General features: G+C 35.6%; 3 protein-coding genes across 5 annotated transcripts; all 3 read left to right on the plus strand.

Moving 5' to 3' along the window:
* The first annotated feature begins 48 nt into the window (after positions 1–48).
* LOC110617482 (probable Ufm1-specific protease) lies at positions 49–8,606 on the plus strand. Of its 2 annotated transcripts, none has more exons than XM_021760285.2 (13): positions 49–312; positions 415–771; positions 1,610–1,875; positions 2,042–2,129; positions 2,271–2,446; positions 3,375–3,465; positions 5,459–5,584; positions 5,704–5,751; positions 5,848–5,924; positions 6,983–7,071; positions 7,342–7,453; positions 7,587–7,689; positions 7,923–8,606. In XM_021760285.2, exons 1-13 carry the CDS (start codon positions 126–128, stop codon positions 8,150–8,152), a joined length of 1,950 nt encoding a protein of 649 aa, XP_021615977.1. In that variant the 5' UTR covers positions 49–125; the 3' UTR covers positions 8,153–8,606. The 2 variants fall into 2 exon arrangements, with proteins under 2 accessions (XP_021615977.1, XP_021615976.1); XM_021760284.2 differs by having other exon boundaries at positions 50–312; positions 1,604–1,875.
* A 1,397-nt stretch (positions 8,607–10,003) lies between these two features.
* LOC110617740 (pentatricopeptide repeat-containing protein At5g50280, chloroplastic) lies at positions 10,004–13,524 on the plus strand. The gene is made up of 2 exons (XM_021760721.2): positions 10,004–10,901; positions 11,743–13,524. The coding sequence occupies exons 1-2, from the start codon at positions 10,075–10,077 to the stop codon at positions 13,049–13,051; spliced, it is 2,136 nt and encodes a 711-aa protein (XP_021616413.1). The 5' UTR covers positions 10,004–10,074; the 3' UTR covers positions 13,052–13,524.
* Positions 13,525–15,367: 1,843 nt separating this feature from the next.
* On the plus strand, positions 15,368–21,281 carry LOC110618255 (MA3 DOMAIN-CONTAINING TRANSLATION REGULATORY FACTOR 1). 2 transcript variants are annotated; one of them, XM_021761391.2, is made up of 4 exons: positions 15,368–15,662; positions 16,137–16,402; positions 18,706–18,800; positions 19,099–21,281. In XM_021761391.2, exons 2-4 carry the CDS (start codon positions 16,162–16,164, stop codon positions 20,872–20,874), a joined length of 2,112 nt encoding a protein of 703 aa, XP_021617083.1. In that variant the 5' UTR covers positions 15,368–15,662; positions 16,137–16,161; the 3' UTR covers positions 20,875–21,281. The 2 variants fall into 2 exon arrangements, with proteins under 2 accessions (XP_021617083.1, XP_043813320.1); XM_043957385.1 differs by having other exon boundaries at positions 16,146–16,402.
* The last annotated feature ends 966 nt before the right edge of the window (positions 21,282–22,247 follow it).

The following is a 22,247-nucleotide window of genomic DNA, read 5'->3' on the forward strand; positions in this document are numbered from 1 at the left end:
AGGCAAATTCTATAATTGCTCCTTAAATAGGACGTAACTGTTAATAAGGCCCAACTCCATACAACCTCTTAAGTGATCAAGCTCAAGTGAAGAACTGAAGGTCGTCGTTTGGCAGAGAACAAGCCATGGAGAAGCTGTCCCAGGACGCAACCGTAACAGTTCTGCGCCCTAAGCTACTCATCCCCACAAAGGAACCGGGCCTCCAATGGCTGATTGGATCCCCTTTTTTCCCGCCTTTCACTGTCATTTCTGCCTTCAGATGTATCCATTACCTGGAAAACTCTTCCTCCCCAGATTACGATAAAGAATCTGGTATCTTCCTCTTGCTTCTTGAGAAAACGAATTAATGTATTTAATTGTGAACTTTTTCTGTTTTTAGTCTTATTTGGTTCTTTCTGATGTGTAATTGAGCAGACGATGCTCGGTCACTGCTATTGAAAGGATTTGATGTGATCGGAGCGTTAGTTGCTGGAAGCTCTGATTTCGAAAAATCTGCTCGCGAGGCTATCAATGCTGCTTGTCAATTGAGGAAGCTTCTGTCAGATGGAAGGGAATTGAGGAACGAAGGAACGATAGGAGCTGTCGCGGATTTGGATACTGGCCATGTTCATGTTTTTCTCTCGAGAAGTGGAGATTCAACGAGCGTCTTATCTCTTGCTTCTGTTGTTTACAAAGAGCACTCCGAGGAGTATGTTTGGGAGACAGGTTGTTTGATTCGATGTCAGCTTCCAATTAAGTTGCCATTTTTTGTTCCACTAGGCAATCCTCCTGGTGAGTCTTACATTGATGGCGCATCTTCATGTAGTCTCTTTTCATGTTGCCTTGATATTGACTCTAGGAGATGGTAAGTAGATAATGCTTCTCAAGTTATATGATATGATTGTCAAGGTTTGGTTTTGCATTTTGGGGATTGTGTACCTTGTCTTTCTAGTTAGATTAGCACATAAAACTGTTTTTGGCCTTTAAGCTGCAATGGGCTTCAAATAAACTATATGCGCAGGAAGAAGCACAAGAGCATGCTTTTTTTGAGTCTTGGGATTATGATGGCTTAAGTAAGGTGTTTTTGGCAGCCAGAAATAGAGGGAGAATGTGAAAGGAGAGAACAAAGGAAGGAGGGGGGAGAGAGACTGAGAGAATGAATTTGTATTGATTTTATTATAGTTTCTTGTTACAATTAATCCCTTTATACAACACTGAGCTACTTTATACATTAGTTACTGATTTTATCTAACCGGCTAGCCACTATTCACATTCCTAACGGCTTTCACTAATTCACCCATTCTGATTGTTCTCAGAACATTTGAGTTTCATATTTCAGATGTAACATTTCTAGTCATTTGACGCAGATCTGATTAGAGGTGTTTGGTTCCGGTTCTTAATTTTAGAAACCAAACTTGGAACTAACTTTTGATTTTTGTTCCGGTTCGATTCTAAATAATATCAAAATACAGTTATAATTCTTGTTTGGTTATAGTTTGACTTTAATTTTGATTTCAATTTTAGTTCAAATCTTGATTTTTTACTCATAAAATTATTTCATATAGAAATAGTAAAAATAGTAAACTATGTTACTCAATCATTTGGGTTGACCTCTGTCTCTTAGATGCAGAGAGGATGTTCTTGCGTGCTACTGAAGCAGCTGTTGCCCAACTCAAAGATTCACAGGTTGTATTCATGCTAGAGAGATTGAACGAAGGGTCTTCAGATGTACCTGAACCTATCATTATCCGCGGTAGAGAATTGAATTTTAGGGTAGATCTCTCGGATATAAAACCTGTGGGTGAAGAAGCTTCTCAAGATTCTGATCCAAAAACATTAACATGCAAAAACTTCTGTTTGAAAAGCAAATCTTCTCAGACAGTGATTTCTGTAGAGGTAAAAGAAAGCATATGTAGTTCCTTGTTGCATACTTTGCATGTTGGAGGTATGTGGGAGTTTAAAGGGTTCCATCTTTATTTGGGGGATTGTCTTGCGTTGCTTTCATCATCAACTGTCACGAATGCCTTGTCATTTGTTTTTCCTGAATTTTTTTTCTTCTTAGAATGCAGACATAATCCAAGTGAGTGTTCTGTTTAATAGATCAGAAAAGTCTCCAAAATCCATGGCACCTGTTGCAGAATATTTTCCAGGTACTGACTAATCACAACACAAACTGTTGATCTCATATATGTTCGATGCATCAGGAATACAATTGTTGTAACATACAGAATTTCAAAGTAGGCATCAATCTCTTAGCTCATTCCATCGGAAATTTGACCTTCTGATTACAGCTTTGGAAGAAGCCCGACTTCTAGTTGTGGATTTTGAGCTAGATGTGCTCTGTTATGCAGCTAAGAATCTTTCACTGATACATGCTGTTTCAGAGTTGGTGATACCTGCTTTAGTTCACCAATTAAATTCAATGAAGAAAGCTGTATTACCCAAACTTTTGACTGAATGTCCCCAGGTAAGGAAAACCAATTAATGTATCAAATGGTATTAGTTCTCCTGTACACTAGGCCTCCAACCACATCTTCACCATGGAACGTATATAACTAAGTACAGATTATTTAATTGTTTTGTGACTGACTTTGTGATCCTTTTGCATTCAAAATCCTCCTTAGTGAAGTCCCAACTTTTGCATTTATTTTTTTCATTTTACAGATATCGATGGTTGACACTCAGGTCACCCAAGTCCTTACCTAGGCAACTCCCTTATATCCTTATTTATACATACAGAAAAGCTTTACATGGTTTCTTTCACCTTTTTTTTTCTTAAAACAATTTTTACATTTTTTTTTTGGTTTCTCATGTGTTTTATCTTATGGATACAGCATAGTGCAGACACTGATGTCGTTTTCCTTCTCAAAATTGAAATGCCTAGACCATGGAATTGTTTGGTTTTAGGAGAGAAAGAGACAGAGCAACACCTTATCCCATAGAGTGCATCTTCATATAGCCGGCATCTAGATTGTTTGGGTGGTGTTATGATAGTTTGGAACTTTTGATTTTAGATAGAAGAATATTTTACGAGTGTTAACGTAGAAAGTCAGATGGCGTAAATGCTTTTAAAGGAATGACCTCTGGAATCTCTAAGAAGCACCAAACAGTAGAACAGGCAAAATAAGAAAATAAGAAAATAAGGGTAGTCCTGTACTGTTGTCACCACAATAAGCTGAGTAGCTGACATACATGCCCTTGTCACCATTGCCTTTCATGTATTAAATCCAAAGATGAAAGTGTAAGAGGGTTTATATATCCCAAAAATATTATTCTTTTGCTAGAAATATTGATTGATGGTTTTGTATATCCCAAAAAATATATTTGCTTTTGCTGGAAATTACATTTTCTGCATCTTTATTTTCTCCAAATTAGGAAATTTATTGTTTGTGCAGCTGCATGCATACCACTTTAATCCAACTGGGTTTGTGCATCCAGTAACTGCCATCTACGAACTCAGTTATGGGGAGACAGAAATGAAACAAGGTGAGCACTAGACACTAATAACACCAGAGTTTTTATGATAACTACTCATAGACTGTGTGCTTGTTGTGATGGCAAAAGTAATATTTTGGTTGTTGTTATAAGTTATAGGAAGTAAATATGTTAATATAGAAAGTAAATATTGATAGATGGATTAGTTACTTAATTTTAGGATTGTATAATCATAGACTTGATTTTCCTTCCTGTTTAGATACCGTCTCTCACGTATAAATAGGTTGTAATCTCTATTATGAAATATAACAACAAATATTATTTTTCTACACGGCATCAGAGCCATTCTCGTAGGGATTTAATTTTTTCTCTCTCGTCAAGTTTTAAATTTTTTGGAGACTTAGGGCTCATGTTCTTTTGTGTTACCCATCTAGGGTAATATTTGTCTCTCATTGTCTATCTAGAGGACGCCAAAGTTGCCTTGCAACCCGCTTATCAGATCTGTGGTTCGTTTGCCGTTTGGATGTTGGGTGGAGGTGTTTAGTTGCCTTGCAACCCGCTTGTCAGATCTGTGATTCGTTTGCTATTTGGGTGTTGGGTTATCTTCCTTTAATTCGCTTGGAAAAGGAGTATAGAATTTTGGTTGCAATGGTTTTTGACGGTAAGACCCATATTATTAAAATTATCTCAACATTTTCAGTAGCGGCTGAAACAGGTAAAATGTGATTTTGGGTTACCTATAAAGGGTAACATTTAGAGACTTAGGGCTCTGTTCATTTGGGTTACCCATAAAGGGTAACATTTGGAAACTTAGAACTCTGTTCATTTGGGTTATCCAGGGTAACATTTGAGACTCAGGGCTCTGTTCATTTGGGTTACCTGTAAAGGATAACATTTGAAGACTCAGGGCTCTGTTTATCGGGATTACCCATAAAGGGTAACATTTGGAGATTTAGGGCTCTATTCATCGGGTTACCCATAAAGGGTAACATTTGGAGATTTAGGGCTCTATTCATCGGGTTACCCATAAAGGATAACATTTGGAGACTTAGGGCTTTGTTCATTTGGGTTGTCGACAAAAGGGTAACATTTGGAGACTTAGGCCCTTTTCATGGGTTACCCATAAATGGTAACATTTGAAAACTTAGAATTCTGTTCATTTGGGTTTTGGGTTATCCATGAAGAGTAACATTTGGAGATTTAGAGCTCCGTTCATCGGGATTACTCATAAAGGGTAACATTTAGAGATTTAGGGTTCTATGCATTTGAGTTACCCATAAAGGGTAACATTTGGAGATATTGGGCACTGTTCATCGGGTATTTATGGGAACTGTTTACAGCTATGTTCATCAGTTACTGTTCACGGCTATGTTCATCGGTTACTGTTCACGGGTTATATTCTTCTGATCTTTTGTTTATTTTGATTGTTTTGGGTTGTTCGTTCTTATGGCTGAAATTGATTATATATGTAACAAGTTGGGTATGATTAACATTTATGCTCCAATTTGAGGGGAGTGTTATAAGTTATAGAAAGTAAATATGTTAATATAGAAAGTAAATATTGATAGATGGATCAATTACTTAATCTTAGGATTGTATAATCATAGACTTGATGTATAAATAGGTTGTAATCTCTATTGTGAAATATAACAACAAATATTATCTTTCTACGGATGTTAAAGAAATCATTTTTGAAGGTTGTGAATTTTAGATCTATCAATTAAGTTTGATTCTTCTGGCTTTAACCCTCCATAAGTAGCATTGTAAAATCTGAAATAGCCATATAATTGATGTTATCAGGGAGGCAGTTGGAGATGCTCTTTTCTTTATGATCTCTTGATTAACATGTGAAAAGAAAGGGGTGTATCACCAATTTATGTGGGACTTCGTAAAAGCTTCCGTGATTTCAGCATATTTTTGACACTAGTATTTCTTGTTGCTTGTTGATTGAGAAAGGGGCATTTGTTCAGTAGATGGAGCTTTAGAGAGGAACTATTTTGTAGTTTGATCTCTTAATGGATTCATCCAAACTTATTCTCTGCAGTTGAAATCAGAAGATCCTTACACTTGAGGCTGGGGCTACCTTTTGATCGTCCACTTCTACGAGTTGCTAATGCACTTGATTTCTCTAAAGTGAAGGATAATTCAGGAAGCAACTTAAGACAAAAAGGTAATTTAATTCCAAGCAGGAAATAATATGTTAGACAGCAGCCAGGCCCATCCTCCCGCTCCTATTTCTCACATGTTTTTATGGTCTAAATTTGTACATTTTTCTGCTAATAATACCAGGTCTTTCTCTGCTAAAAGATGTGCATATTGGGATCCCAAGTAGTGGAGGTTAGCAACTGCTGTTGTTTATTATTTATTTATTTATTCTTTTTGTCATGTGGATTTTTTAATATCATTTTCATTGAAGTTCTGATTCTCATGCAGTCTCAAGGGGAATTGTGTCTCTGGTTCAAGGTTCTTACGAATATCATCATTATCTTCAAGATGGCTTTGATGATTCGGTACTGAAGCTGATTCAACGCGTGGTCTAACTATTAACAGCTGATTCATTTAATATTCAATAAATTAGCTCTAGATTAGAAATTGTTGCAATGTTGTAGGGGTGATATTTAGGAAGTACTGCATTATGTGGCTCATTCTGAACTTACATAGATCAGTTGTTGGTATTTATAACTTATTTTTAGGCTAAATACCTAATTTGGCCCCGACGTTCATGCAAAAAGCTGGTTGACACCCTGACCTTTTGGTTGTTAACTTTTGACTCTTGACCTTTATAAATGTGTAACTATTCAACGCTTAAATTTTATAAACTATAACTGTTTAACTTTTAAACTTCATAAAATGTAATTATTTAACTCTTGAAAATTTGAATCACGTGTAAGTCACATACTCGTATAGGGGTTAAATAGTTACATTTTTATAAAGGTCAGGTGTTAAAAGATAATAACAAAAATGTAAGAGTGCCAACTGACTTTTTAGGTGAAGGTCAAGGGCCAAATTATATATTCAACCATCTGAGTTTGATATCTTAGTGTTTTAGAGATTGTGAACTGAACCTTTCCATGTGGCCATTGATTAGGATGTAATTGTTCGTCCTAGAAATATGGGCATCTCTTGGAATCAGATATATTACACTACACTTGGCTGGGTAAATGATTATTCTTTGTTTGTAACATACGATGGGCAATCTGTCGCTGGAGAACTTCTTAAGGCTCAGTAAAATGCATACATGTTACTTCTGCATTAGATTTCTATTTCTGGTGTATGACCTGCTTTAATGGCTGAGATGGGCTGCTAAGTATCAATATATCTGTGCTCTTTTTGCCATTTTTGAGCTCATTTGTACCTTTTATCGCATGATTAGTTTCTTATGCTTTGTGATCTTTGGTCTGAGGGCTACCTTAGATTCACATTTATTTCCTATCTATAAGCAGATATTCTATTGGCATTTAAGAGCGGAATTATGTTGAAAGATCCTAACATTGCAACTGAAATTTCTGTTGCGATTGATCATCTTTTATACTTGCAGTTCTAATTTTTATGTCATTGATAATTTTAGGGCTGGGGTTGTGCTTATCGCTCTCTACAAACTATCATTTCATGGTTCAGACTCCAGCACTATACTTCCATAGAAGTTCCTTCCCATAGGTATGAAAAAATTCATCACTAGCCACTGGGAATGTAACAAAGTTTTCAAGATTCTGTTACTAGTCATAATCTTGCGCTTCGCTTGAGTAGTTGTTAATCTATCTAAATACCTTGTGTTAAAATTATAGAGGAATAGCAATAGGAATTATATTTCCTTTTTATTTTGTTCTTTTTTTGGAGGGGGGTGGTGGTGGTTGGGGGCTATATCATATAATTGAAGTCCTTTCTTTTGTTAATAATATCATTCAAACAAGCAAGAATTTTCTGTAGGGAAATACAGCAGTCACTAGTGGAAATTGGTGATAAAGATCCTTCTTTTATTGGCTCACGTGAATGGATTGGTGCTATTGAGTTGAGCTTTGTTTTGGATAAACTTCTGGGTGTAAGTGTGCCATTTAGTTTCATTTTATCCTTTGTGATGAATATTGAGAATTTTCTAGTCCACAATGCTTGTTCTGTTCTAAATATGCTAGAATATGAAGGAAATGCCAAATTATGGTAAATGGATTTGACAGGTAACTTGCAAAATCATAAATGTTAGGTCAGGAGCTGAGCTTCCTGAAAAATGTAGAGAGCTGGCCTTGCACTTTGAGAATCAAGGAACACCTGTTATGATAGGTAAATATGTATATATAATTCTTTTTTATTCAATTAACTTCCATTAAATGCTTCTCCTCTCAAATATGAATCAACTTAGGATGGCTGTGTAACTTGCTAAAGTTTGGGGTTCCGTTGACCTTGCTACAACATGCCTCATATTTTATATAATGTTGTAGTGAGGAGAAGAATAATGGTAATGGAACCATTGTATCATGGGTCTACGACTCTGACTGCACCTGACATGAATGCAGGTGGCGGTGTGCTTGCATATACACTTTTGGGAGTTGATTACAATGAGAGTACTGGAGATTGTGCGTTTCTAATACTTGATCCTCATTATACTGGAAATGATGAGCACAAGAAAATTATAAATGGTGGTTGGTGTGGATGGAAAAAAGCTGTTGATAGCAAAGGAAAGAATTTCTTCTTGCATGACAAGTTCTATAATCTTCTGCTGCCACAGAGGCCCAACATGGTTTAGTACCATCAACTTGCTGTAAAAGCTTGGCTGCCATGAAAAATTATCTGATCGAGCAGGTACACTGAAGCTATTTTCTAAATCTTTACTTCAAATAGAGTTTTTAGATTTCTTTTGCGAATGGAGTGAAGTGCTTTGGATCGACATAAATTCTGGTTGATATTTGTTTGTAATTGAGATGAGAAATGTCAGCAAAATGTATCAGTTTAGCAATTTGACCGAGGCCACCAATGGGGGACAACATCTTCTTTCAAATGTCATGCTTCAAGTAGAGTTTTGAGGTTTCTGTTGCGAATGTTAGCTTGTACTTGATGAAGGGGTTGTGTATCTAGAGTTATTTATAGGTGATTTCGAAGACGACTTGTGCTTGTTTTGCACGTGTTATTCTTTGGACGTTGCGAGTTGAAAAACATTCTTGTGGCTTATATATGTAAAATAGATAATTTTAGATCTTTAATTCTGTAGAACTAGTTATATTAAGTTGGCTTTATAAATTATTAAATAACTAAAAAAAATTCTAGTAATAATGGTTGAAGCACTCATATGCCATCTCTTAGTGGTTTCGGTTTGGCAGATGGTTCAAATTCTAATAAAATGCATGGTGTTACGAACGGAATTATAATTGTTTTGGTCTCAAATCAAATATTTCTTTATAATCGTAATTGAGAAAATTCTCAGCTTATGCTTGGAGAAGACTAAATTATAGTAATAGCTTCCAGGTATTATTTACTATTTAATAATGACATTATTTTTGAGATCTGAGTTCCATAATGGAACGTCTCTCTCCTCTTAGTATCTCTAGTTGATGGCGATACGTGTATATACAAGTATATATTTTCCCCCATCTACTTTGGCTAAGATTTGAACTCAAGCATATTGGTTTAACAGATGTGGTCATTAATAGCAAGTGAAAAGAGAAAATGACTCTTAATTACATTCCTGTCAGTAAGACCCTCACCAGTATCTGTCTCTCAACTTGATACTCTTTAAGGTAACTATCTTTGCTTCATGCCAATCCCATGCATTGTCTCCTACCCCCCTCCCCCTATCCCAAAACTCTAAGGTTACCCCTGAAAGGAATGTAGCTACCTAGTTGCGAAATCACAGCAACTTAACTCCAAATTTATACTGCTTAATTTATTGATGGTCGTTACCGATTATTCATCTTGCCATTCTCTCAATAATTCTGCCATTAATTTTTTTCTAGCTGTAAATGAGAAAAATTACCCCATAAAACTATTCAGTATTCCGTTTAATAAAATTTTAACTTGACTCGATTAATTTTTAAGCATTGAGAGAGGGGAAGGGAGAAGCTGAGGAGATTGAGAGATAGAGGAAAGGTAAAAAATTGAAGGGGGATGGGCATTTTAAGCATTATAATAAAATTTACCATTTATTTTCTATTAAATATTTTTTTTTTCAAATAAAAGACATTATTTTCAATAATAAGACTTAATTATTGTTAAAATCATAATAATTTTAATTTTATATGAGAACTACTCCCACACACTCTATAACTAATTTGAAATTTTGAAAGGTCACGATTAAATAATTATTTGATATAAAAGCAACTATTGAGAAAACAAATTTCTTTAATATATTAATAAAATGCTATTAAGGATTAATATAAAATTAAAGTTGATATCTTTTAATACTAAGAAAATCTAGCAATTAAACAAATTTTTAATTTTTTTAATATATAAATATATATATAATTTTCCCTTCCTTCTCTAAAAAACAATTTTTTTAAAAAAATATATTTTTTATTAAAAATAGTCAGGATTATATTGAAATTTATTCCTAAAAAAGTGGGATAATAGCGTATTGGCAGGGAGACAACGACGGCGTTTTATGGTTAACAAAAATACGCAATGGCCGAGCTCACGGGAAATGGGAAATGAAGCAGCATATCCAATCCAGATACTATGGCTACTCTGAGACACCAGGTCTGCCCATCTACTCTACCGTTGCTGCACGGTTCCACCCAGAATCCGATTCTTTCAAAATCTCAGCTGTCCGTTTGGTCTAAGCCACTGAGGCCTTCGTTTTCTATCTTTGCTACTCAACCCACTTCCTCTTCTCATTCTTCGTCCTCCATTTTCCTCCCTGTACTGGAAAATGCACGAATTGATCAACAAGAGCCAGAGAACGAGCAAGAAGAGCAAGAGGACGAAAATCTCACAGACCCAATCGTCAGATTCTTCAAGTCCCGCACTTCAACTTCAACCCAGGATCCCACCCACCAAGGCAAATTATCCCTCCAGAAAAACCGCCGCACTTCGTGGCGTCTCTCACCTGAATTCCAATCCGATAGCGAACCTGATATTGAAGATGTTTTTACCAGAGAAGAAAGCCAGCACATGGGTTCTGCAAGTTCGGATCCAATTCCGTTGCCGGAGGGAATTGTGGGGGAGATAATGCAAATTGCCAGGGAGTTACCTGAGAATTCTACGTTGGGAGAGCAATTGGGTCCTTTTGAGGGGAGGATTAGTGCAACAGAGTGTGTAGAGGTGTTGGGGCTGATGGGAGAAGAGGGTATGGTGACTTGTTGCTTATATTTCTTTGAGTGGATGCGATTGCAGGAGCCATCTCTCGTCACACCTCGTTCTTGTACTGTTTTGTTTCCAATATTGGGAACGGCAGGGATGGGTGATAAGTTGATGATTCTGTTTAGGAACTTGCCTCAGAATAAAGAGTTCGGAGATGTTCACGTTTACAATGCTGCTATTTCTGGTCTTCTCTGTTGCAGGAGGTATAAGATTCTTCACATTTTGCTATCTGTTCAGATCTTTATAATGGTTGTGCAGTTCATTGTCTAATCTTACAATGAACACAGTAAAAGAGTTCTATCTCTAATTTCTCTTGTGAAGTAATGATCTTACTGTTCTTTCTTGTTTTAATGATTTCAAATACATATTCTAGCATGCCTTTTAAAGACCAAGACTAAAAACTTGAGAAAGCATTCATGCTTCTAGAATTTGTACACTTTGTCCATTTTTTGTTTGGCATTACGGAAAATTAGTCTTATTAGGAACTGTTTTTGTTATAATATGTCAAATATATTAGTTAAAATATTAGAAATTATTTAAACTTATATTTGACAGGATTTAGTTAATACCAAAATAACAAAAAAACTTATTTCAAACTATTTTTTATCAGCAATATTTAAAATGATGCTTTTTTTGAGAAGTGCATTTCTGTCTCTCAGCCACAATGCCTAACAGTCTCTTAGCCATAGGAGCATTCCTCCATAGTTATGCCTCTTCTAGGACACAAATGGAGTTACCCCTTTTCAGCCGCAGTTTACTACTTTAAATGGCTGAGAGCAAATTATTGTGTGGTTCTATAACAAGTATCTTGTAACAGGATAACAAACATAAGCTGCCTTGTGCATCAGCAGTCAGTTTGATCAAATTCTAAATATTGGTTTTTCTTGTGAAAAGTTTATATAATTGATGAAAAGATTGGCAACGCTTTCTTCCTCCACAATCATGATTCTGCATCTAGTTTTGTTTGCGAAATGACATAATATATTTTTATTTGTTTCCTCATGGGATCTCAGCTCATAATTGATGGCTGCTGACATATGTCAGGTATGATGATGCTTGTACGGTGTATGAGGCCATGGAAGCAAACAACATCTCTCCAGACCATGTGACATGTTCTATAATGATTACAGTTATGAGGAAAAAAGGTTGTAGTGCAAAAGAGGCTTGGGAGTTTTTTGAGAGAATGAATAGGAAAGAAGTCAAATGGAGTCCAGAAGTTCTGGGTGCTCTAATAAAATCATTCTGTGATGAGGGACTGAAGAATGAAGCCCTAATTATTCAAGTAGAAATGGCAAAGAAAGGGGTATTTTCAAATGCTATTGTATATAACACATTAATGGATGCTTATAATAAATCCAACCAAATTGAAGAAGTTGAGGGTCTCTTTGCTGAGATGAAAGCAAAAGGCCTTAAGCCAACATCTGCTACCTTTAACATTCTTATGGATGCATACAGTAGAAGAATGCAGCCAGAGATAGTTGAGAAATTGCTGCTAGAAATGCAGGATGCGGGATTAAAGCCTGATGCCAGATCATATACATGCTTAATAAGTGCATATGGGAGGCAGAAGAAAATGAGTGACATGGCTGCAGATGCATTCTTGAAAATGAAGAAAGTCGGTATAAAACCTACTTCACATTCTTATACAGCTCTTATACATGCTTATTCAGTTAGTGGTTGGCATGAAAAAGCCTACATCGCGTTTGAGCATATGCAAAGAGAAGGAATCAAACCCTCTATAGAAACATACACAGCTCTGCTGGATGCATTTAGGCGTGCTGGTGACACCCAAATGCTAATGAAAATCTGGAAATTGATGATAAGCGAAAAAGTTGAAGGGACAAGAGTGACATTCAACATTCTTCTTGATGGGTTTGCTAAACAAGGTCACTACGTGGAAGCAAGAGATGTGATATCTGAATTTGGGACGTTTGGATTGCAGCCAACAGTGATGACATATAATATGCTGATGAATGCATATGGGAGGGGAGGGCAACACTCAAAGCTGCCACAGCTATTGAAAGAAATGGAAGGTCTCAATTTAAAACCTGATTCTGTTACTTACTTGACCATGATATATGCATTTGTCCGTGTTCGAGATTTCAAGAGGGCATTCTTCTATCACAAGGAGATGGTGAAAAGTGGGCAAGTGCCAGATGCCAAGTCTTATCAAAAGCTTAGGGCAATATTGGACGTAAAAGCGAAAATAAAGAATAGGAAGGACCGGAGTGCCATACTAGGTATAATCAGTAGCAAGATGGGTATGTTGAAAGTTAAGAAGAAAGGGAAGAAAGATGAATTTTGGAAGCACAAGAAAAGGCATCCAAGAGTGCATAATGGCGATCAATCATGAATCTTGATAGATAACGATTGTGCCTGTTTTGGAGCTTTATAAATTTAAGAAAGCTGTGTTTCACCTATGTTGGTCTTGTTCAGGAATAATGTACATCTCTTTGCTCTCAAGTGGCCACCTCTCCTCCCGAGGTGTGACATTTGATTTGTATCTAAGGGATGATACCAAAAAGAGGACGGCTTTTCCAGCTAACCGCACTGATTTCTATGGAGCGCTTTCCTTGTGTTTCTGTCTCTCCAGATAATCCGGTGTAGTTTGGAAAAATTCTGGCAGATGCGTATTCTGAGTTTAGGAGTAGTGAGTAAGCAAATTCATACCAGTTGTTTGGAGTAGGTTTTTTTAAAGGTGATAGAAACCTGGAAGACCCCTTCTTTTTATGTCAAAGATCTTACCATTTCTGACGAACTGGAGTTTCATCTCTTTCCCGGGAGAGAATAGTAATAACTAAATATTATTACCATTCCAGGTTTTAATTTTGTGTTGCATATTATAGCTATATATATATATTAATAAGAAAATAATTAATTCATTGTTTTTGAAGCATATATTCCTTCTCTCACAAAACCCACTCTGTTTTATTTTCTCTTAAATTAAAATTTAATTTATGCAGAAAGCACTATTTTTTTAAAAAAATAAAAAATAAAAAATTCTGTGATGAGTATTTTACATGTTTTCATAAGAAGATGCCAATTTTTATTTTCTTTTATTTTCACCTTTGCTTTCATACAATAATTTAATTTCCTTTGATTATATGATATGACCCAAATTCATTATCATATATGTCTTTACAATAAAAATACTAATTGATTGTAATCTTAAAATTTTTCATAAAAAAAAAGGCCACTTCGCAGATCTAGAGAAGCTTTCGGTGTGGACTGTCTGCCGACAATCAAACGAGGCCAACTGTCGCACAGTCTGGATTATCGCCTTTCGGCAGCCGCTGGAGTCTGATCTGACCCATATTTAGAGGTTAAATTTTGTTTTTGTTTTGAGACTTTTTGAATGTTTATAAACTTCAACAGCAGTTAACAGTTCACCGCACCCTCGCACCGTCAAATGAGAAAACTTGAAGCCCAAACAACATCTGAATCGGGCCAAATCAGATGGTAAATTTACTAGGACTATGCACAACACATCAGTAGTCCAACTTATGATATCACATTTTCTAATATAGTTTACGTATGTGCAATACCTTTGCCATGAAATGGCTAATTATTTATTATTAGTTTTGCGTAATACAAGTTTACATTTTAGTTAATACAAAATTAAATGCAATTTGGTGGATTAGGCGTTGTGAATAGCCTAAATATTTGAAATAAAGAATCCAGTTTAACAACAATTGTTTGAGCTATTAATCAAAGTGAATAATATATAAATAAGAAAAGTACTATTTTAATATTTAAATCAGTAATAATTTTAAAATATTACTATATATCCATATTTAAACTAAATAACTGAAAAGCTACGAATGCTAGTTTGTGGGTGGTCATTAATCTTCAAGGTAATGAATAATTAGATGCCATTACTAATTAAGTAATTATTGTTCTCTTTTGGTTTTTATTATTTTTTTTTATTTATTTAAAACAAATTGAGAAGTCGTTATCATACGGGAAAGCTAATATGAATATAGATAGACCAATAAATCCAACAATTTCCTCACCGATTACTACTGACACCACACGTCTTCACTTGCCTTTTTTTTTTAATTATTTTTCAGCCTTTTCATGATAATGGTTGTGTTTTCTATTTTTGTTTGTGGTTTTATTTAAATCACTAATTACTCCCATTCATTTTTCTTTTTACATATCAATGCTGTATAATTACATATCTTTCTTTTTTTTTAAAAATCTGATATTTGACAGTCAAATTAGAAATAAATTTACTCTCCAAATCATGATTTTTCATTTGAAATCAATAATTCTGTAATAATTTAATTTAAAATGAGAAAGTTTAATTTTTAAATTTAAATTTATTATAAATATTTATTTAAATTTCTTTTTTTAAAAAATAAATTTATTCTAAATAAAGGGATAAATATTTCCTTGCCAATTATAGTATCATTTCTTCTTGCGAAGCAATTGCAATGGGTCTACTAAATAGAGGGAAAGGGGGAGGTGATTTTCGTAATTCCAATCATCCGGTAAAATAACTAAGAATTAAAAACCCTAAACCGGTTGCCCCTCCGCCGGGTGGAAGCAAACGACAGGCAACAGCCGGTAATGCACGTGCCACGTGGACATCGAAGCGAGATATACCCGAAATCCCCCTTGACGTGTACCAGTAACCGCAGCCTCCCTATAAATAGTCCTCTCACTCTCCTTTTCCTTCTCATCCATTTCCTCCCTTTTTTCTCCTGTTCAGTAACAGATAGAGACACTTGCTAACTTACTCACCCATAAAAACATCACCTGAATTTCTAGCGAAGCCGGAGCTGCTTTTGATCTAGGGTTTTCAGATTCAGTTCTATATAATTCTTCATTTCCTTCGTTTCTGTTCGGATCGGGAGCCTGTTTGGGAGATCCGATTGCTTCTACTGCTTTGGCTCGAGATCCGGGCCAAGCACAGAAGTGTCGGATTCGGGCCTTAGATTGAATCCTCCTCAAGTTTGCAGGTTCTCTCTCTCTCTCTCTTGCGTTTTATGTTTCTTATAGGGGTGGTTTGTTTTGGTTGCTCGGAATAGGAGAGAAAGTAAAAGGACATAAGATTTTTAATCTTAGATTTTCACATTGTCTGATATTTTATGGAAACCAAGTTAACTCTAACTGCACAATTTATTATGAGAGAGTGACTTTTTATGCTTACAGAATGAGTATTTTTGAAAACTATGGTACGTGTATGGAGTTCTCATCTTTTATAAATAGCTTACAGTTTACATATCTCGTCATCAATGACCAATAATCATTAATTATGCCTGTTTAGCTATATGTGCTTGGTCTTGCTTTCCTTTTTCAGTTGAATTGAACTTATACTTAATAATATTCGCGCTAGCACTATTTTACTTTCCTAATTAATTATGTAGACTTTTTTGAATGACCAGATGATCCTGAAAATATAATTTCTTTTTCTTTTTCTTGTTTGGATTTAGTGGCTATAGAAGTGGCAAAGTGGAAATGGCGTCTGGTGAGGGATTTCTGACGGATGAGCAGAGGGAAATGTTGAAAATAGCAAGTCTAAATGTGGATAATTTGTCATCATCCCCAAAGACTTTGTCATCCTCTCCGAGATCCCCATCAATGTTGCTTTCTGAGCATCAGTTAAAAGTTCCTGCTGCTGGCAAGGCACCCACTGCTGGGATTGCGGTGAGGCATGTACGAAGGTCACACTCGGGCAAGTTTGTGCGTGTGAAGAAGGGTGGGTATATCTGGACCATGTTCTGATATCAATGTTTTTCTTTGCATTTATATGGATTTCATGATTCTGTGCTTAATTAATTGGCAACATCCTACGCATTAAATTTTCTTACTATGCTTGTGAAATGCATGAAAAATATTGGTTTAAAAAATTGCCCAAAGCAGCTTTTGACCTCCAAAAGAAGTAGGATATAAGATCAAAAGCGTAGAAGGGCCATATGTATATATGAAATTTTATGTGGCTGGAAGTCTCCTAGCTTGATGGGCTTAGTTGTTCGATAATTTGGTAAATCATTCGCCAGACTGTTTTATGATGTTATTATAACAAATTTAAAATAGGTCTACTTTCATTAATTTTAGGTTTTACTGTACGGTCATATATAATGTTTAATGACGTTTATGGTATTGATTAATTTCATTCCTAATGGACACTCCATTATGATTTAGCTATTTAAATGCTCATGTATTTCCTTCTATTTTGATTAGATGAATTTTTTGCATCCATTATGATATTAGTGATGACGTCTTGGTTAAACAAGGAAGTATTTCTATATATTATGGGGGATGGTGATCCCAACTTATGATTAAATTGGCATAATTTTATTTTCCATAGGACCATGGATTTTTTAGACATTGCAATATCCATCATATGGAGCCCACTGTTAAACTTGTTTGCACATAGTTTGGTCTGTCTGCTGCTGAAATAGTGGCCTTCAACTGGCATTATGATCTTCATAGGGCAGGTTAGCTAGGATTTCTGCATGTGCTATTTTTATCCATATATGAATTCAGACCATAAATAGTTGATTGACTGATGGGATTATAATTTGATTATATTTATATTTTTGAAATGAATTGGAAAGGCTAATCACTAGTTCATTCTTCCAATAGATAGGAACAGTTATGGCTTTCATTTGGCATTTGGATGAACGAAAAATGGCCTGATGCACCTTTTTGCCATCAGTTTGCTGCATTATATTGTGCTTGACTGTAAGGCACTCATAAATGTCCGTTGTAGTTAAACAAATACCTGGCAGGTATGGACAATGAAGGAAATTACAATAATTCTTCTCTTAATAATATGTGTCATTGAATCAGCAACTTTTTATCACACTGAGCGGTTCAGTCTAACTAACATTAGCTGCATGGTTGACAGCTCTTATATCTGGGTGTGTGCTAATTGTCCATATATGAATATCCAAGTTGTTAGGGCTGTTTGTGTGTTCATACCAGTTGTAATGCTGACCTATAAATGCTGCATCTTGATTCTGTGAAGAATAGATTTTTGGTGATGCTTGTTTTGTGCAGTTCTCTGCCTTCACTTCTAACATAAACCAGGTGGTCATCAGCCACAACTTTGATAGCATGCAGAGAATCTGAATTTCTCAATTAAATACATATTTATTGTACATTTAATCCTATAATCATGCTATCTAAATAAGAATATAAATCCCTTCAATTATGCTAACTAGATATGACTATATGGTAGACTAAACAGGCTTATATAATAGTTGACATCATGTTCTATAACAGTGGCTTTTGTGATATTTTTTTACCTTTTAAATTCATTGTAATCATGAAAGCAGTATTGCCATTTTTCACGTTCTGCACATGATTTTGCTGGTTATTCTTTTGTTCTTTCAATTCCTGATACCTCGGATATTCTACCCACTATGTCTTTGTTTATCACAATTAATTTAATTAAAAGAAGAAAGTAGAGAGAAGAAAATGGGGGAACCCAAGGATCATGAACTTTGCAGCTCTTGAGCAGGTCTTTTTATTGCATTCTAGTAATAATCATCAATGTCTGTTGGGAGTATCTAATAGGATTTGTTTTAGTGGTGTTAGAACTTTGCAGGGCTTTATGTGCACATCTACTTTTTCAGATGCTATCACTTTGGATGTTTGATGACAGACTAACTTGTGTAGGATGGTTACAGTGCCATTTTGTGCATTGAATTGAAATGACTGATTTGCTCCACTTCTGAAAAAAAAAAGGTACTGTTTCTAGCAGAAGGCAAATTGAAAAATGACATTCTTTTGAAAAAAAAAAGCAACAAGAGATATTCAGCCTGCATGATGTTGTTGAAAGCAGTCCATTTTCATTGTTGCCACTTACTGATCGTGGTGCCATATTGGTTTTGCAACCTTGTCTGGTTGGTAAATTCTGTTTCTTCCATTGTACATTTGCATGCTGAATCCATTTTGTTCTTCATGCTTCGTACAGTTGAACTTGTGTTTTTACTAATGCATTTGAATTGAAATTGAAAATAACTTTTGTCATCTTTAATTAAATGCTGGCAGATGGTGGTGGTGGTAAGGGCACATGGGGGAAGCTGCTTGATACTGGTGGTGAATCCCATATTGATCGGAATGATCCTAACTATGACAGTGGAGAGGTTATTTTATTTCTTATTCTGATTCATTCTTCATGCTCTTGGTTTTATATGGATTTTATGAATGATAAGTGTATCAAGATGATACAATAATTTCGTGAGAACTTGTTTGGCACAATAATGAAAAACGTGCAAAACCACTACCAAATCCACTAATTTTGTGTTGTGTTCATGTCTTGTCCAAAATGGCCAACTGTCTTGGTCACTGCTCGGTGTGCCTTTTTACTTCACTTATTAACAATTTTGGCAACCATTTGGTCATCAAATCATATGTTGCTCTCTTCTGCATTATTTTGAACAGGAGCCATACCAACTTGTGGGGGCAACTATCTCAGACCCTTTAGATGAGTACAAGAAGGCTGTTGTCTCCATAATAGAGGAGTATTTTAGTACTGGTGATGTGGAGGTGGCAACATCTGATCTTAGAGAACTTGGTTCAAGGGAATATCATCCTTATTTTATCAAGCGGCTTGTTTCCATGGCCATGGACAGGCATGATAAGGAGAAGGAAATGGCTTCTGTTCTGCTTTCTGCACTATATGCTGATGTGATCAGCCCATCCCAGATTAGGGATGGATTTGTCATACTTCTTGAGTCCGCCGATGATCTTGCAGTAGACATATTAGATGCAGTTGATATCCTTGCTTTATTCATAGCACGTGCTGTGGTTGATGATATCCTTCCCCCAGCTTTCCTCACTAGGGCAAAGAAGACCCTTCCAGAGTCATCAAAGGGATTTCAGGTTCTCAAAACAGCTGAGAAGAGCTATCTCTCAGCCCCACACCATGCAGAACTTGTAGAAAGGAGGTGGGGTGGTAGCACTCACATCACTGTTGAGGAAGTAAAGAAAAAGATAGCTGATCTATTGAGGGAATATGTGGAAAATGGGGATGCTTTTGAGGCATGTAGGTGCATAAGGGAATTGGGGGTTTCTTTTTTTCATCATGAGGTTGTCAAGAGGGCTTTAATTCTTGCCATGGAGATTCGGACTGCTGAATTGCTTATATTAAAGCTATTAAAGGAGGCTTCTGAGGAAGGCTTAATAAGTTCCAGTCAAATGGTGAAGGGTTTTGCTCGGCTAACAGAGAGCCTTGATGACCTTGCTCTCGACATTCCATCTGCAAAAACCTTGTTTCAGTCCCTTGTTGCCAAGGCTATATCTGAGGGATGGCTAGATGCTTCATTCTTGAAGCCCTCTAGTGAAGATAGACAGGTACTTGCTAAAGACAAAAAGTTGATACAATATAAGGAGGAGATTGTGACGATAATTCATGAGTATTTTCTGTCAGATGACATTCCTGAACTAATCCGAAGTCTGGAAGATCTTGGCATGCCGGAGTTTAACCCAATTTTCCTGAAAAAACTCATTACCCTAGCTATGGATAGGAAAAACAGGGAGAAGGAAATGGCATCTGTTTTGCTCTCAGCTCTTCACATTGAGATTTTTTCAACTGAAGATATAGTTAATGGATTTGTCATTCTTCTGGAATCTGCAGAAGATACAGCACTTGACATTTTGGACGCTTCAAATGAACTTGCTCTTTTTTTGGCTAGGGCTGTAATTGATGATGTCTTGGTTCCATTGAATCTGGAGGAGATCAGCGGAAAATTGCCTCCAAACTGCAGCGGGAGTGAGACTGTGCATATGGCTCGATCACTTATTGCTGCTCGTCATGCAGGCGAGAGGATCTTGAGATGTTGGGGTGGTGGGACTGGTTGGGCTGTGGAAGATGCAAAGGACAAGATACAGAAGCTATTAGAGGAGTATGAAAGTGGGGGTGTTGTCAGTGAAGCTTGCCAATGCATCCGCGATCTTGGGATGCCTTTCTTTAACCATGAGGTGGTGAAGAAGGCATTGGTTATGGCTATGGAGAAGAAGAATGACAGGATGCTTGACCTGCTACAGGAGTGTTTCAATGAAGGGCTTATTACTATCAATCAGATGACCAAAGGCTTCACCCGCATAAAGGATGGACTTGATGATCTGGCTCTTGACATTCCAAATGCAAAGGAGAAATTCAGTTCGTATGTGGAGTATGCCTGTAAGAAGGGGTGGCTCCAAGCTTGTTTTGGGTGATCTGTTGCAGATGCACCCTCAAACCTGGCTGCAGCCACCTGAGACAAACATACATCTGTTAGTTTCTCTCATGTCTGTGTTGATCAGTACCTCTTTTGTACTGTTCAATCGTCTCTGTGCTTCACAGCTGGATGGATAGATATGGGATGTTTTCGTTTAATTTTTTTTTTCCCTTCATTTTCCTCCCCCTAGTGGTCATCTGATGGAGATTCTTGTGATCCCAACCAATGTATAAAAGTTGGTTCGTCGTTATTGCTATTTAATATTAACGTTAGCTTTAGGAGTATGCTGTGTGAAGGAAAGTATGCTGAAGAGGGAATGGATCATGATGCTGTTATTACATGCAATATGATGTTTAGGATGGTAATAGTTTCTTTTTCCCTACACAAGTATTATTTTCATTTTGCTATGGTCTCTCGTTATCTTCTTTCTTAGTGGCAATATCTTGTAGCAATTGGCTGTTCTGACATGGATTTTCCTTTTGTGGAAAAAAGGAAACTTTGAATATTATCTATGTAAGATAATTCTTAAGTGCTTTTGAAATAGTATTTTTTTACTTCCTTTTCCTCCATCACATTATGAGATACCTTGTTGACCCCAGACCTGAGTTCGTCTTTGGTATGAAGTCTAAATCAATCTTTATTTTTTCATCGAAATTGAAGCAAGTCTCATTCAAATCCTTTTTTTTTTTTAATATGAAATGCAGTCTCATTCAACTTTTGGCCAAATAAAATCATAAATTTCATATGCAAGTCCAAGTAAATTTTAATTTAATAAAAATATTATTATTCTAAATTTTAGATGGTAAAATTTATTTACTATTTTTATTTTTGTATTTTATATTTTTAATTTTTATTATAACTAAAAATAAATAATTTTGATATTTAGAATTATAAAAAATAATATTTTATTAAATTAGGTTTTTTGAATAAATTAAATTAGGATTTATTCGAACTTCAGTGCAAGTTTTATTTTTCTAAAAAAATTAAATTGAGTGCAGTTAAATTTAATAAAAAATTCAGAAGCTAATTTGCAACTTTGTTTTTATAATTTTTTGGGAAAACGTCCATATTTTACAGCAAGCGTTTTTTTTTTTCTAAAAAAAAAGTTCACAAATAAAATCATGTCCCAAAACTGACCAAATTAAACTCAGTTAGGGCTGCAGGAATTGTAATTGAACCATATCCATATCCTAAGATGTATGCTCGGGAATATTGAAAATTAATTTGAAAGATAATTAAATTATATTTATTAAATATTTTACCTTTTAATAATCTTAATTTTCCATAAAAAAATTTTTAATTAATTTTTTAATTTTAAAAATATATTAAAATATCTTTAAAATTTTAAAAGTCTATTTATTAGTCTCTAAT

Source organism: Manihot esculenta, chromosome 6 (genome assembly GCF_001659605.2).
Source record: "Manihot esculenta cultivar AM560-2 chromosome 6, M.esculenta_v8, whole genome shotgun sequence".
Taxonomy (NCBI): domain Eukaryota; kingdom Viridiplantae; phylum Streptophyta; class Magnoliopsida; order Malpighiales; family Euphorbiaceae; genus Manihot; species Manihot esculenta.